This window comes from Sinohyriopsis cumingii, chromosome 9 (genome assembly GCF_028554795.1).
Source record: "Sinohyriopsis cumingii isolate HCF-2022 chromosome 9, ASM2855479v2, whole genome shotgun sequence".
NCBI lineage: Eukaryota > Metazoa > Mollusca > Bivalvia > Unionida > Unionidae > Sinohyriopsis > Sinohyriopsis cumingii.
In genome coordinates, this window is record NC_142969.1 from 121,658,344 (window position 1) to 121,674,575 (window position 16,232).

At 34.4% G+C, this 16,232-nt stretch overlaps 1 protein-coding gene and 1 pseudogene across 1 annotated transcript; one reads left to right on the forward strand and one right to left on the reverse strand.

Moving 5' to 3' along the window:
* Positions 1–5,603: 5,603 nt before the first annotated feature.
* LOC149792627 (uncharacterized) lies at positions 5,604–8,580 on the reverse strand (annotated as a pseudogene).
* Positions 8,581–9,988: 1,408 nt separating this feature from the next.
* LOC149792628 (uncharacterized) lies at positions 9,989–10,740 on the forward strand. The gene is made up of 2 exons (XM_089969420.1): positions 9,989–10,058; positions 10,485–10,740. Exons 1-2 carry the CDS (start codon positions 10,004–10,006, stop codon positions 10,736–10,738), a joined length of 309 nt encoding a protein of 102 aa, XP_089825546.1. The 5' UTR covers positions 9,989–10,003; the 3' UTR covers positions 10,739–10,740.
* The last annotated feature ends 5,492 nt before the right edge of the window (positions 10,741–16,232 follow it).

The following is a 16,232-nucleotide window of genomic DNA, read 5'->3' on the forward strand; positions in this document are numbered from 1 at the left end:
TTTTTCAAGTTTGTGTGAGGGTTTGGGGGTTGGGGGCTGCAGCTGTTGAGGGAAAAAAATGTGGATTGAATTTGTTTTTAATTTATTGCAAATTTACCAATACGTGGACTAGAAGAAACATATTCTTGCTCAAAAGAAATCCCAGTCCCCCCCCCCATAAAACAAAAATTTGGTTTGCTACTTATGAATTGTACTCTAACTTCAGTCTCAAATTATTTAACTGGCACTTACACAGTCATCTTGAGAACCTTACAAATTTCAAATCAGACTATGCCCATTACACACAGAATGTTTTACTTTGGAAAAGTAGAGTTTGAGAAGAGTTCGGCATTAAAGATGTTGTTTGGAGACATCAGCCAATTGTACATGATAAGGTGCAGGGGTTTGATGAAGACAATTATGTTTAACAAAAATAACAACCCTAGTTAATACAGATATACTCTATGTTCTGTACCAGATACCTACCACTTTAACACCTACAATTTAAGTAATGAAAGATGAAATCACATTGTTGTTTGAAGTAATACAATGCTTTGTATGTAGTTTAGATTTTTATCAACATTGTTTTATTATATGCCAAAAATTTCATTATAATGCAATCAATTCAGAAGTCTTTCCCCAAACTAGGTGTTTCATTGAAGTTTTGTATGTATTGTACAAGTCAGAATTTGACTAACATTTAATTAGACATTATAATAATTATTATTATGGCAACAGAACAAAAGTGATTCCTAAAAATGAATTATAAATGAGATATATAATACATCATTATTAATATTATTACTGTTGATTTTAAAACCTAATAAATGTCTTAGTTTTTAAAAACTTATAAATCGACAATATTATAATGTTGTTGGTATTCATTTTTATTTGTAATTTTTAATTTAGTTTTACTGTCATGTCTGACTTAATTTGCAAAGATAATTTTTCATGAAGAATAAATAAAGGAACCATAAAGGGGGGGAACTAAAGAAAATGAGGACAACTGAATTGTTGACTTGAAATCAGCAGAGCCTGTGCATCCTTTCAAAACTTCTGACAACATGGTCGCAATTTAACAATACAAGTTCCTTGTCCATTTTAAGGTGACAAGAAAAATTTGAGTCCATGTTAATGTTGTGAAAACAGTTTTGTGAAATTATTTTAACTCCTGTACTAGAAATTTTGTTCATGAAGCTGTTTGCATTAATACATTTCTAGATGTCATACCAAGTACCATTCATAATGCTTTAAATATTTGTAAAAAAGACAAAATATTTCAGGAAAAAAAATTAACAAAGGTATATAATTATAATCGGATCAAAGTTAAATTCAGAATGCAAATGACACTGTTTTCTACTTTGTGGATCTTACATTGATGTAGTTGTTTTTGGGGGGTTTAATGCCATTTTTCAGCACAATATAGACTATACATGGCGGCCACTATAATTGGTGAAAGAAGAACTCCTGAAAATCCAGGTAGGAACCACTGACCTATGGGAAGCTACTGGCCAGCTTTATCACATATCCACGTGGTCCGAACATGAGACTCAAACCCACAATGACAAATGTGAGATGGCAATAATCGGTAAAGGCGAGGGCTTTAGACCATTTGGCCATCCAGTGACTTGTTCTGACATTTAATTATCATATGTAAAATAAGTTCAATAATAATAATATATAAACTAAAATTAACACTATGAAATAATTGCAGTTCCTAGTTTTAGTAATGTAACAAGCATGCAATAAGTTATTAGTAAATAATGAAATAATCGGCAGTGTAGACTTCTGAAAGATAGAAACTGGATAAAGTACTATTGTTTGATTTGAACCTGCACACGTAGATCCATTTACAGCCAGAAACATTTTGTTTAAATTTTTGTTTTATTTTTACATTGTGCCAGATTTAGCAGAGGTATTAGGATGCTGCAGATGTCAGCAAAAATCAACAAAGGTAATGATTCTATTATTTTATTTGATATAGAAACAAGTTCTTCAACATTTTTTACTTGAATGTTAATTTGAGGTATTTTTTAATTTAGAAAAAAATTATGTATATCAAGTTTCATCCAATTATTACCCATGTAGAGTTATTGGATCCATGCATGGCACTGTAAAACTTGTACTTCCTTTTAACCAGTTGTAATAAATATCCCCAAACCTTTTTTTTTAATGCAGGGGCAAGCAACAAAGTTGGTTGAATATAATAAATTTGGTGTCTAAGGAATGTCAGTTGTTTTGCTGAGGTGTGTGAATAGCACCACTTACAGCTTCAATATAAGATTAAATGATTTTGGTTTAGGTATTTGTCTGTGTAAATTTTACCTCATCACCATACTGGACAACCATTATGCATTTTTTCATCAAATTATACATTACGCCAAACTGTATATTGATTATGCCATTTTAGTACAGTAAAAGAACTAAATAATATAAATAAAGCAATAAAAACTTCTCTTTTTTTTAAATTTTGTAATCATCTCTTTAATTCAGCTGATATAAATTTGAAAATATTCTTAAGAAGGCATCTGGTGCATGAGAATAGTGTAAGAGTACTTTCCTTACCGTATGTTCTCGCGTATAAGCCAATTCGCGTATAAGCCGACCCCCCCCCCCAAATTGAATTGGTAAAACTGTTATAAAGTGCATGACCTGCGTATAAGCCGACCCATAATTTCTAGACTACCGCTGCATCACAAGATGCACAAAGTGAGTTCTGAATACGTTTATTTAGGCAAATCACATTATTAAATAAAATGAAAGTAAGAAAGCTAATTTATATGTTGAAATAAAAACAATTCTAAAGTGTTAAGTCTTAATGGAAATTTAATTAATCCTCATTCTAAAATCATGAATTATAAAAGTTCTATCACTTTTAGAATCCTTAAAAATCTGGCTCTGTATCACTCGCCAAACAGTTCACGAAACTCGGCTTCTGTTACGGGCGTGCTTTCATCATATACATCGTCATTGTCATCATGGTCATCCGATAGTGTGTCGTTCTCCTTCTCTCTCTCCTCGTCATTGTCGGATTGAAATATAGCATCATCCTCTGTTCCATCCATGGCATTGCTGATAGAGCACTTCCTGAATGATTTTGGAATTGAGTCCCACGCTTCTTTTACCCACTTGGCGACCAAATCGATGTCCGGCCTCATTAAATTCCCGCCTTTTGTCATTTTCACAGCCCCTGAGCAAACCCATTCTGCCCACATCTTTCGTAACTTGTCCTTAAAAGGTTTGTTAAGGCAGACATCAAGAGGTTGTAACACTGACGTTAAACCTCCTGGTATCACAGCCAGTGTTGTTTTCTTTTCTTTTTTTGCGGCCTTGTTTACTTCATCGGTCTTGTGTGCACGAAACATCCCATACAAGCATTGAAGGTTTCCGAAGAATTGCACCTGGTCTCTTGTTCCATACTTTCTCCAACCATTCAATTGTTCCACTTTCGTCCATCCATCCTTTTGATGTGCACGAACGATGACACCAGCAGGAAATTTCATGTTTTTCGGCAGCGTCTTCTTTTTAAAATTGATGACAGGAGGCAGCTTTGATCCATCAGCTAAACAGGCCAATACAACCGTGAAATGCGTTTTTTCATGGCCGGTCGTTTTTATCAGAATAGTTTTCTCACCAACAGCATTGACTGTTTTATTGCTTGGTAAGTCAAAGGTCATAGGCGTCTCATCCTTATTTCTAATTTGTGATAGTTTAAATGAGCACTCCTTTCTGAACTGATGAACAGCTGAAATGATTCAGTTTTTTCTTCCAAGTCTTTTGGTAGCTTTTGTGCTATCTTCGTTCGCTGCCTGAGGCAGAAACCATTCCGGTACATAAAACGAGAACCCCAGCTGGCTGATGCAACAAATTTTGAATCTGCCAACTTATATTTATCATTTTTCGCCATCTGCATAGCACGTAGATGAATTGCAGTTCGTGTGATAATGTATCCATTTTGTCGATGTTCACTTACAAAATCACTGAGTTCTTTCTCCAATTCAGGGAAAGAGGCAATCCCAGTCCGACGAGCCTTCTTGGATTTTGGCATTTCTTCTAATGCTGCTTTGCTTTTCCGCCATTCCCATACTTGCTTCTCGTTCACAAAAAAATTGCGTGCTGCAGCACAGTTGTTATTTGCTTCTGCATATTCAATAACTTTAAGTTTGAATGCTGCATCATAAGCAGAACGCTTTCTTTTACTTCCAACACTATTCATTTTATCTGATTGAATTGAATATAAACTTCTAGAGAGATTAAACTGAAATAATTTCTTATAGTGGTAGTATACTATTTATATACCTTATCCTGTAATTATTTCCATGTGTGGTTGGTTATCAATTTGTATTTGATAATTATTTATCATTGTTGTTTATTTGTGTGGTTTTTTTTAAACTACCGTTAGTGTGATTCAATTGATCAAAATGTGATTGGTTTCAGCGTGGACATTATTCAAGTATTGTGACAGTTTATAACTTTGAGCAGAAACCATGTCCACTACCATATCTCATTAAACAATACATCTGAGAGTCGGCATGTATTAGTAAAGTCATTGGCATTGTGCAACAAAACAAACCTATTATCCCCGAGGCATTTACCCCAGATTAAGCATATGGTAGCTATTGTACAACACTCTACCGCTAACAAACCACTTTGCTTTACAAACAACTAAACAGCAGTAGTATATAAACTGTGGCTGCCGATTACTTCTAAAACACCTATCAAAGAAATCCCACAAATTATATTGTTTTACAATTATTCACACTGACTCGTATATTGCCCTGTATTTACCCTTCCTAAGTGTGCGCGCAACAAACCCCTATGGAGCCTCTCGCTATTGTTCCTTTAAGACTATCATAATGTATTTCTACTCTCGATCAAAATGTTTGTCGTATATACCTTCAGTATGGTAATTCTTTTATTTTTTACGTAGATTCTTTTCATATATACACTGAAATAAGCTAGCATTCATTTGTACGATACCGTAGAGTTTAATGATTACTGATTAGCTGAGGGTTAATCCCAAACCAAAATGCATCCTTGCGGTTAGCTTGCCGCAAGCTTGCGGCAAGCTTGTATCATCAAAATAAGCTTTCCAATGAATATTTGCTAGCTTGCGCAAGCATGGTACCATCTCTGACAATTTTCTTGCAAGCATCTGCAAGCTTGCAGTTTTTACAAGTGGTTGCAAAAACCGCAAGCTTCCACATATTCATAAAAGATTAACAAAGTCAAAAACTTAAAGCAATACATTTTAATGACCATATTATTTCCAGCATATTGATTTGAGGCATTAAAACCAGTCCTTATATATATAGTCATGTATGAATATATAGAACTAGTAGATACAGAATATTATATATTCTTTGATAAGCTGATGCCTGAATAATGTATTGCTTTAACCCTGAGCATGCTGGAAAAACACCTTCAAAGTCAAAGAAAGGTAAAAGAAAAGACACAGTGACATACAAATTTCAAAGAATTTTATTAATCGCTTTCAATGTTATTAGGCCTCATTGACACAGACAATTTTTGATTAACAATGTTTGCACCCACAACTAACTCAATAATATCTTTAACAGGAACTCTATGCAAATATTTGTCATATTCCCAGATCTTATGTTTGTTAATTTTGACTTTATAAAGTCTGTGTTACCCTGGGTGAAAATACACTCTTCATCTAAGTCTATCTTTAAAATGATGGCCATATATGTAGCAAAGCACTGGCACTGACCAATTTTGCATGAACACAGAGGACAACATTTAACAAAAAAAAAAAGAATTTACCCACAACAGATAGCATTCTGTGAAAAGTACTCAACAGTGTATGAATTCCTGTAATTTGCATTATATCTAATACAATGATATAAAACACCAGTTAGTAAAATTTTATAAAATATGTAACATTTTCCTAACGAGTTCTTCAGTTTCAAAGCTAAAGCAGAGTGATATTTTGCTTCCAAGTTACACAAGCGTTGTCCACCTATCATGTATATGCCATTAGATATAGTTTCTGTAACTGTGTAATGGTGTTTAGTACTTGTAAGTTTACGGTAAAAGTATCCTAAAGTGCTTTCTTTTTTAATCTGTTCTGCAATAACTGGTAATTTAAGCAAAGCTGATACTGCATTTGCTATCTGCACAACACAATTTTGTGTTCTATTAAAAAGTTTTATCAGTTTTCCATTCATGCTTTCAAATGCAAAACAGGAATACACCCACAATGGTCCAAGTTGTTTTACAGTGTCAGGTAAATGCAGTATCTGATGTAAATTTGCTGACATATGCTTTTCACCATACAATACAGAGAATAAGCAACAGAATTTTATAAGAAGTTCTTCACTATATAGCAGCTGATCATGAGATAGTGAATCAAGGTTCAGTATAAATATAGATTCAACAAGTAGCAAATAATGCTGAAAAATTTCCTTCTTCAAAATCCCAAACATAACAGGCACTGAATAAAAGAACAGCCAGGCTCTGCACTCTGATGCCTTCCAGTACTGAGCATGATCTTTAATGCTCCTTGGATGCCGGTGAACAAAGTAGGGTGGTTTTATGCTTAACAGTCGAAGATATGCAACCAGATGGAAATTTTGTGTCAAACCACAGTAAAAGTAGTTGTCTCACTATCCCCAAAAGTACAGTATGCATATAGTCTATAGCTGTTCCATTAATAATGTCAGTATTAACGTTAACCCACCAAGATGGTCCTTTGACTCCAAAAAGTGGAGAAGAGGTTGCAAATGCATCTTCACCATTAGAAACAAACTCACAGTGATTCCTTTTTGGACCATCTATCAAAGCAGCATCAAACGGAAACACCCGTGTATGTCCTTTACCAGTTTTGACAACATTACCTTCTTGCTTACATTTAGGGCAACCACATTTTCCACTGAATTGTGTCATATTCATAACAATACATTTGGCAGGCAGATCACAAGTACCACACAGTAACATTCCCTTCACAATGATTTGACATTCACAGTGTGAACAATCTACTTGAATTCCATCCTGTTGGAAATGTTTTAGAGTCTCATGAAAAGGCTTTAGGAAAGTCGACATAGCTGGCTTTGATTTTCCGAAACACATGCCTAAAAATATCATATTTTCTTGCTTCATTCTGTCTTGACAAGGCAACTCATTGATTGCAAGAAATATGGGCCAAATGCTAATCTTTGATGATTAAACAATGGCACTCCATCAGTGTACCACATAAAAGAGATATTGATTTTATTGTTTAAAAAGTCACCAGGTTTAGAATATTTGCAATAAAGTTCACCATCATACATATCCTCTATATTATCAGAGTGCTTTTTTGTCCTACTGAATTTATGCCACAACATTTGATGAAATCCTGGTCTTTTAAATAAGTGTTCTAGTTGGTAAACTAATGGAATCTCAACAAAATATGATACACTATTCTTGTTATTCAAACCATGATCACATACTGGACACCTTTCAACTGTTTCTTTCAAGAGAAATTCACAATTTACACAATACGTATGAAATTTCAATGGTGCCTTAAACTTACTGAAGTATGCCTTGAACTGGTAAAGGGATTTGTGAATAATATTTGTTGCCAGACACTGGAAAGAAATTAATGTAAGTAGATCAGCTAAACACTCTCCAGTGATAGTGTGCCTTAATGCAAATGGCACTACAAGAATTGCACTTTGAGCCAAAGTTATGGAGGCACCATTGTATATTGGCTTCTCATCACCATCCTTGTGATCTTCATGTATGACTTCTTTTTCATCACTTTGTTGAGGAAATGAAGCTTCATCATTGTCACAGTCATACCAAGCAGAATCTACATTGATTACTTCAAACCATTCATTTTGTTCAGCCTTGCTACTGCCATCAGATAAAAAATTGTCACTTTCATTACACGAACCACTGGATACAGCATCTCCAATTCTTAATTACAAGAGACAAGATTTTATCATTTGCAGAATAAACATGAAATTTTGAGATATATTAATCAAGATATCTGACCATGAAAGAATATGAGCCCTTGGGTTGGAAACAGTTCAAACGACAATAAGCGAACTGGACCATAAGTTAAGTAATAGACCATATCTTGAAAGAAATATGTACATAAATGTATCATGAAAAAGTAATTATAGTTGTTTTTTGTTTAAATGCTACAAAATGTTGCACTGGATAGGAAATAAATCTTATTTTGAGCGAAATCTCAATTTAAAGTATGCTGTCCTGAAAAAGAAGAAATAAATATTTGCCATGCAATACAAACGTTTATTTTAAAACGAGTTTCAAGTTCAACCAATAAAATGGCGAAACAGCGACGGTATCGTGCTTACAAAAAAGTCGAATATATAAATAGAATTTCACCATAAGTGCAATATAAACATACATTTCAGCGTTCTGCGTAGGATCAACATTTGGCAGTCCAAGCTCAGAATCCTCACAGCTAGCACTCGAGGCCTCAGCATCATCGAAGCCATTTTCTAATTCAGAGGAGGTGGCTTCAGCTTGTTTGATTTTCCGTTTTATACGCCATTTCATTGTTTTAGGCGCAGCTTCCAGCGGGTCATCGGCTTGAAGATGACTATTGTAACCAGAGCTTTTCCTTTTATTCATTTCTTTCTATCTAATCTAATGAGTACGAAAAATATCCTCTTCAGCATACTGCCCCATCACAACTCTCACTGGGCTTTTCCGATCACGGATAGCGGAAAATTACCATTCAAAAAATATAAGTATTCATTTTAAAAACATAATAGCATACTCACTAGTTTTTAACAATTTTACAACTAAATAGAAACTCGAAATATATTAAACTATTTAAAGATAAATAATCCCAGTGAAAATCTAACGATGTTCGGGCGTTTCCGTATAATTTACCGTAAATTATAGATTGTTATTTGCGATTTTTCTATTTACTTGTTTCATAATTTACAACATAAAAGATATGTACTAACAATTTTCAAAGCAAATGTGATCACATAATCGTAAAGAAAATAAAAGTCCGTAACGACATTTTGTTTAATTAAAATCCACGGACATTACCGGAGGAAGCTGATCAGATTCACTAAATATGCATCAGTAACAAAGATCCTGGTTGGTTCAAGTTCTTAGGAATGTTGCAGCTTTTCATTGGATGGGTGGAGTTTGTTACTGCAATTTGAAAACCGAACGTGCTTCATACGTGAAAGAGATTGGAATATTTATTTAGAAAAATATATCTATTAGCCTTCAAAAATGACTCAAAATTCGACTATTTACTGTTGGTTTGACTGGGATGATGATACGACCAGCGTGAATAGATTACATATAGTGAAGGAACCTAGGAAACCTTGGAACGAGTATTTTCCTGGAGAAGAAATAACCGCCAACTTGCCAAAGTATGGTCTGTGGAAAGGAGTGATTGTCGAGATCAGCGGTAAGTTTAAAGTAGACAAATTAGAAGTAGAAATTGACAAATTTTATTTAAATTTGAAGTTGCATTACAGAATACAAAATTTTACCTCACTGGAAATATTTTATATATTCTGCTAAAAGAGATGCCGACACGGACATCAACTACCGTGTGACGTCATTCTAACGGCTCGAAAATAAGTTACGCTGCAAAGTGTCAGTATTTGGAACCATTATCGGCCAACCGTATTTCAGTTTCATGACTTCTTTTTATTTTACAATCACCAGATATGTAACTTTAACAGATCTGGTCACCAGCTTAAGAGATATAAACTTAGAAATATCTGAATCACAAAACTCGTGCAAGTAGACGTCTTTATTATTTTTAATTCAATCACAAACACTTCAGAATATAGCAGCATGAATAAAAGTGGCTTCGTGATATTCTTTTAAATTCTTAATTAAGAATAATTTGAAATTGTCAATGCTTTGCATTTAAAAGAACTATATTTACATATACATAAATGCGCATATCAGATACCCAGAGAAAAATTCTATTATTTGATTATGTGAAGCCAACGATTTTCATTGTCGATTCTATAAGGTTTTTTTTGTTTTGGAGTCAAAGAAAGATCTGGAAAAGAAGATGAAAGACAGGCAATTGCAGGCCAAGATGGTGCAGTGTGAAACATACCAGTGCAGTAAGCTTAATACATCGATTAAATTAAATTATAGTGACAAGTCATTGCAATTTAATTGCTGAGATTTTGTATGTTTTGCTTCAATTACATAAAAACGGCATTTTCATCCAATTCTCATAAAACTTGGTCAGAATTGTGATAGACATGAACCCTCAAACAAAAAGTTCTGAAAGTAGGTGAGTCAGAAGAAGAATGTTGAATTTACTGCCTGTAAAAGTGTAATTTATTGAAATGTTTCCTATGTTTGACCTCAATAATTTTCTGCCTTTTCTTTCAAACTTGGACCTGGTTGTTAGTCATCAGTGAGTTAGGAAAGGGTTCTTAAATTGGCCAGATCATCATAAAATGTTCCTCTTAAAGGCCTTAAGTAATTGCAATTAATCCATACTCAGTTCATTGTATAAACCTTTTTGTCCTTGTTTTCAGAAACTGATAAAACTGACAAGAGAAAAAGAAAGGAGGACAAGACAAAAAATTATACAGCAAATGATAATGAAAGACTTGAAGAGAAAAGAAGGAAGAAAGAGTTAGATAGAAACAAGTTAGAGGCAGTCAACAAACAGTTAGAAGAGATAGTACAGAATAGACGTCTAGGTTGCACTTCAGATCCTGAGTCAATGTATCTATTGGAAATGCATATAGAGAGGAGAGAAATCAGCATGCGGGAAAAGACACACTAGATTTGGAGAGAGAAACAAGTAACACACTCAGCACAGATACGTCAGCTTATGCAGACAGAGATTTATATGGAGCAATCACTGCATTTCAGCCATATGTCTCATCTCAGAATTATTCCTTTCTTGAAGATTTTTACAGGTCTCCTGGTAACTCTTATCATACGCTACAAACACGGCAAGAACAATTTAATGATATGCACTTGAAAAGTCAAGCGCTTGAAGATAAAAACCGACAATTAAAGGAAGAAGTGTCCAGGCTGAAACAAGAAGTTGAAATACTTAAGACGGCCACAACAATGCTACCAGGTAAAACAAATTAACACATTTGTTTACTCATTTTATAATTTAGGCATATAACGTATGCTAATAGAAATTTTAAATGCATCAGTAATTAATGCCCAGCCATGGGCTGGTGGTTTTGACCAGGTTCTTCCTTCATAATCTATCATGTGTTGAAAATGTTGTTAAATTCAGATGATATCGTAATTTAAAACCCAATGCCCTGCCTTTCTACATTGTTCAAGTTGTATTTAGAAAAGAGAAGTGTAAATTTTTAAATATTTCTGGCGCTTAATTGAAGACTGAAGTAAATTAATGCTTTGATATTTTTTTAAGGTAAATTATTCAATATTACAATGATATTTCTAGCCACAAGGATTAACTTCTTAAAGCAGTTGACCAGTGCACTTGAGGTAGATATGATTTATTTTTAATCTCATTGTCATTTTCACCCAGTGATAAGTTTATGGTTGTTAGTTTAATTGGTGGAGACACATTCAGTTAAAGCTGTAAGTTCACAAGTTCTTATACAGGGAATGATGAGCCCAAATTCAGGCAGATTCCATGTCCTTTTAATGGCGGTAAAGTAAATGAGAACGAGAAATTGTTACATATTTCCTTTTCCTGTCAGATGTTATTCTTCTATTTTATTAATAGTAAGACTTACATCATTTATTCAGTAGGATATGGTAGAACATGTTTAAGTTGAGGCAATGGACTAATGTGAAATATATAATGTGAATACCAAATCCATGATTAATAAACTTAAATAAATAAAAAGGTAGAGAAAAAGTTCTTTTCCAAAGTAAAAAATGGAAGGAACTTAATAATTAATCCGTAATAAACATTAGTCAATGTTTTTCATACAGCATTGTTATATTACAGGACAAGAGAAGCTTTGGAATGAGAGCTAACAATGAAGTAGGTATCTATCTGTAAATACCAACTTACATTTGCTACATTTTTAGGTAAAATACTGTGCTGCCCCAGGCCTGTTTAATGCAGTCCTAATTATACCCACCCACAGACTGTTTTGTTTCAAAAATACATCAAAAACGTTCATACCTGGAAAAATTCCATGGAGACATAATTAAAGCCACCACCACCCCACCCTTTTTAGCAAATGCAAAGCTCTTGGCAGCATTAGACTACTGTATATTACACAGGTTTAATATATGGACAAGCTGTACCATTTCAGAGTAAGCAACTTGCATAAGATCTGATTGAAAATCATAACTTTCTTGAAGTGAAACATTTGCATTCTTACATTACCAGCATATTGTGAAGCAAATTTAACTCTGACCATACAATATTCTTGTCACGGGAGGATTAAAAGTCTTGTATGTTACATTTTTCCAATAGTAATTTTCACAAACATGAAGAAAATTAATGCTATGGAATCATTTTCCAGATTGTCCTGCATACTGAAGTTCAGCCCCCAATTTGTCCCAAGCCAGTTAGACTATTTAGGAAAGCTGAACTTCAGACAGAGAACACTAGTGGCCAAAATCAGATGCAAGATAACACTTGTGATGAACAAGATTCCTGTGCCGAATCAGTGCCAATAAATACATGGGAGGAATCACGTACGGTGAGTATTGACATTTTGTTATGTATTCAAGGGTACTCAAAAATAGTGGGTCTTACATTTCATCAAAAACAAGGTGCCAAAAATAATGAATTCATACTTTATTCATTTTCAAAAATGATGTATACAGATCATTTTACGTTTCTCAATTTGCTGAATGGGACCAAAGATGAGAGGCAATTATTTTTTTTTGACATGCCTGAATTTGTAAGAAACTTTTATGCAATATTCTGTATTGATGTTGGTCACCCAACCTGAAAAGTGGAGTTGTTCCATGAAGCACACAATAACACCAATCAGTGAAAATACTTTGTATAAGGTGAAAGCTTGTTTGGCAATTATTGTTAAGTGTACATTTTATTTAATCTCTCATTTTTCAGAGCGGTGGAAATCCCAAGATAAAGCTTGTGGATGACTGTGATGCTTACCTAACCCAGGCCCAGCTGCCCCAAGTAAATCATAAAGCAAATGGAAATCCAAGAAAACTTGTTATTGTTCTTCTGGATACTTTTTTCACCAGAGATAGGCTGGCAAGATCCAGTGCACTTGGAGCAAAGAGTGCACATAACAAGACGGATGACAAAGCATCTGTTCCACTGCTAGCAGTAGTTTTATCTTCGTGAAACAATATGTTCTGCGTATTTACAAAAAGCCAAATGGTGAACCATGCCTAACTGATGCTGTTCTCAACGACGTTATCAATCAAAAGTGTGCAACTGCACGGAGGTCACTTAAGAGTCAATAAAAAAAATCGTAGCATCATGTTTTCCGTTTATTCCGATTATATTACATAATAACATACTTTATACTGCAACAATTGTATCATCATGAAGAGTATTCTTGAATGGTCTGTATATGTCATTTTTGTATTCTATATTTATAGTAATGGACCTAGTCTTGAGCTAAATTTAATTAATAGCTTGCACAAATTAAGCTTAACATGACCATGGCTTGCGCAAGCTTGTTTGTTACATAATTGAAGCTTGCAGCTAGCTTGCAGTTAGCTTGCAGTTAGCTTGCTGCTAGCATGCAGTTAGCTTGCGCAAGCTTGCGGATAGCTTGCAGTTAGCTTGCGCAAGTTTGCAATAAAGAACCTTGCAAGTTTGGCAGTTTATTCCGTGCAAGCTAGCACAAGCTTGCCGCAAGGTTCCAATTACTAGCTTGCGTGATATCAGTTTGCGCAAGCTTGTCGCAAGCTTGCATAAGAGCTTGCGATTTCGGTTTAGGTTAAATACTTGACTGGAGATAACTAATATGGCGGTTCTTTTGGAAATACACGTACCACAGTGGCTCAAATAACACGTATGGCTGCATTTTCTGGTGGGTGGACATCTGTCAAATAACCGTCAAGTACATTAAAACATGATTTTCATTCATTATTCTACCACTTAAGTTAGAAAAAAATATTTGTTTCACTTCACGACAGCACAAATCTTATGAGCCATGTGGCATCATTAGGCATGTGATCTCATCTTCGGCGATCGACAGAAACAATAAACACTGGAAATCGAGGGAAAAAAGCGTTACAAATTTCAGACTTGGACCTTGATCCACAGATAAGCTGACCCCCCCTTCTTCCAGGCCTTATTTTTTTCCTAAATTTTTCGGCTTATACGCAAGTATATAGGTATTTGATATTTTAGCAACTGTATATAATCAATTTCCAAGAAAACAGACGTCTTTCATCAAATGTGAAGTTTGCCTCACAAATTCATATTATTGATAAGCTAGGTAAGTTGTGACCCAGTTTTTACTTGCAAAGAAAATGGCACCGTTTGTTAAATGAAACGCTTTACCATGTGAATTGTTGATGCTATATGATAGAAAATTTATGGATCTTTACAAAGTTCAAAACATTGAAGATCAGAAAAAACCCACAAATCATCACCACTTTACAAACTTTAAAAGATGTATATGAGAGTAATGTAATACAGCAATCTGAGAACCAGACCTCGTTGCAGATTTCCAGTTTATGATTATTCAGCAAAATTTCCAAAAGTAGAATAGTTACGGTAATGACTGCTGAATATAAATAACTTTTCAGTATATATTTTGCTTGTGCTCTGGTTCTAAACCATATAGATTTTGCCCTTTATGACAAGTATGGCCATGTCACTAGAGCCAACAGTCTATCCACAACAGTCCTGCAAGGCAGCGTCCAGGGTGGCAGAAGGAGAGGTAGACAGAGAAAAAAGTGGACTGACAACATTACAGAATGGACCAGGAAAAGTTTTGCGGAGACACAGGCATTGACACATAATCGAGACAAGTGGAGGGAACTGGTCAGATGTTCAGCAGGACAGTGCCTCAACGACCACACTAGGTCATGAGACTGATGATGATGATGATGATGATGAGAACCAGGTTAGCTGTAAAACTGTATCTTATTCATACATGCTGTAATTCAGGCATGTCATATAGGAATCACTTTTTATGCCAAAATTACTCTTTTTGTCACTTCTAAAAGCAATAATTGCTTACACCAATTGGTTGACATGTATGAATTACAAACTTAAAGCACTTGGACTTGATGTTAAATTTGTGGGTGATATGGTAACAATTTGCAGATCGATAAATACCCAACTATAATCAGTCAAGTCTTATAACTGCAATTTTCTTCCTTTTTGTCATTATATCAGGATTTCATCAAGAAAGCAATTATGTTTAGGTAACATAGTTTTCTTTCATTATCCTCTTCACTGTGCAGAACATCTCTGCTGGTCAAGAGTCGTCAGCTCTTATATAGTAGTATAGGGTCGAGTGTCAGCGGGTCATGGCAGTAATGTAAGGGACTTGGTATGGTTACTTTATTAAATCTTCTTTTGGTTGTTTTTGTTTAAATCAGGCTGTTCCTTCTTTCAGCATTATGCTGGCATATTGGATTTGTTTCCTTTGCTTTGTTTTGCTTTCTATGTGATTTGATCATTCAGAAGTAAAACTAACATCCACTTTTATTGAAAACAAGCAAAAGACATAGTCATTTATAGATAGGGTACATTATATAGAAGTGGCATCCAATGTTTGTAGATAATGAATTGGCTCAATTGGTTTCCTCAAGGATGAGCAAATATTTCACGATTATTTACCATTAAACTGCGGCACCAGTATTTTATAGAACAATTAAAATGATATAGAACAATACAAAATTCAGTATTGTTTTTTTTTAAATGTCCATATTTTATGAAAAAAGTAATCTAGTTATGTCTTAAATCTACAATACCATAACAATAGAATGTATCAACATTCATATGCAAAAAAGCTGTGACACATTACACAATTTTTCTGCAGATACACGTTATGCATGTTGAAACCTCTTGGAGTAAAGGTTTTACTAATCTTCCAAAGATTAGTTATCTTGAAAAGAATGGTAATTATCTAGAAACCAAACTATTTCCTTCGAAGCCTATTTATTGACAATTATTGCCAATGCATAAAACAATTATTCAACATTTACCCAATGATTCCCACCTTCACCTTGATTTTTGTCAGTATTCATCCCTTAATTATTTCAAGGTACCTCTGTAGCTCATGCCCTAGTTTATTTGGCAGTGTCTGTTTTTCGATCCAATATGTGTAACTTACAGAATATGTGTACTTAAATACAAAATATTTATTTTTCCCCTGCGTATT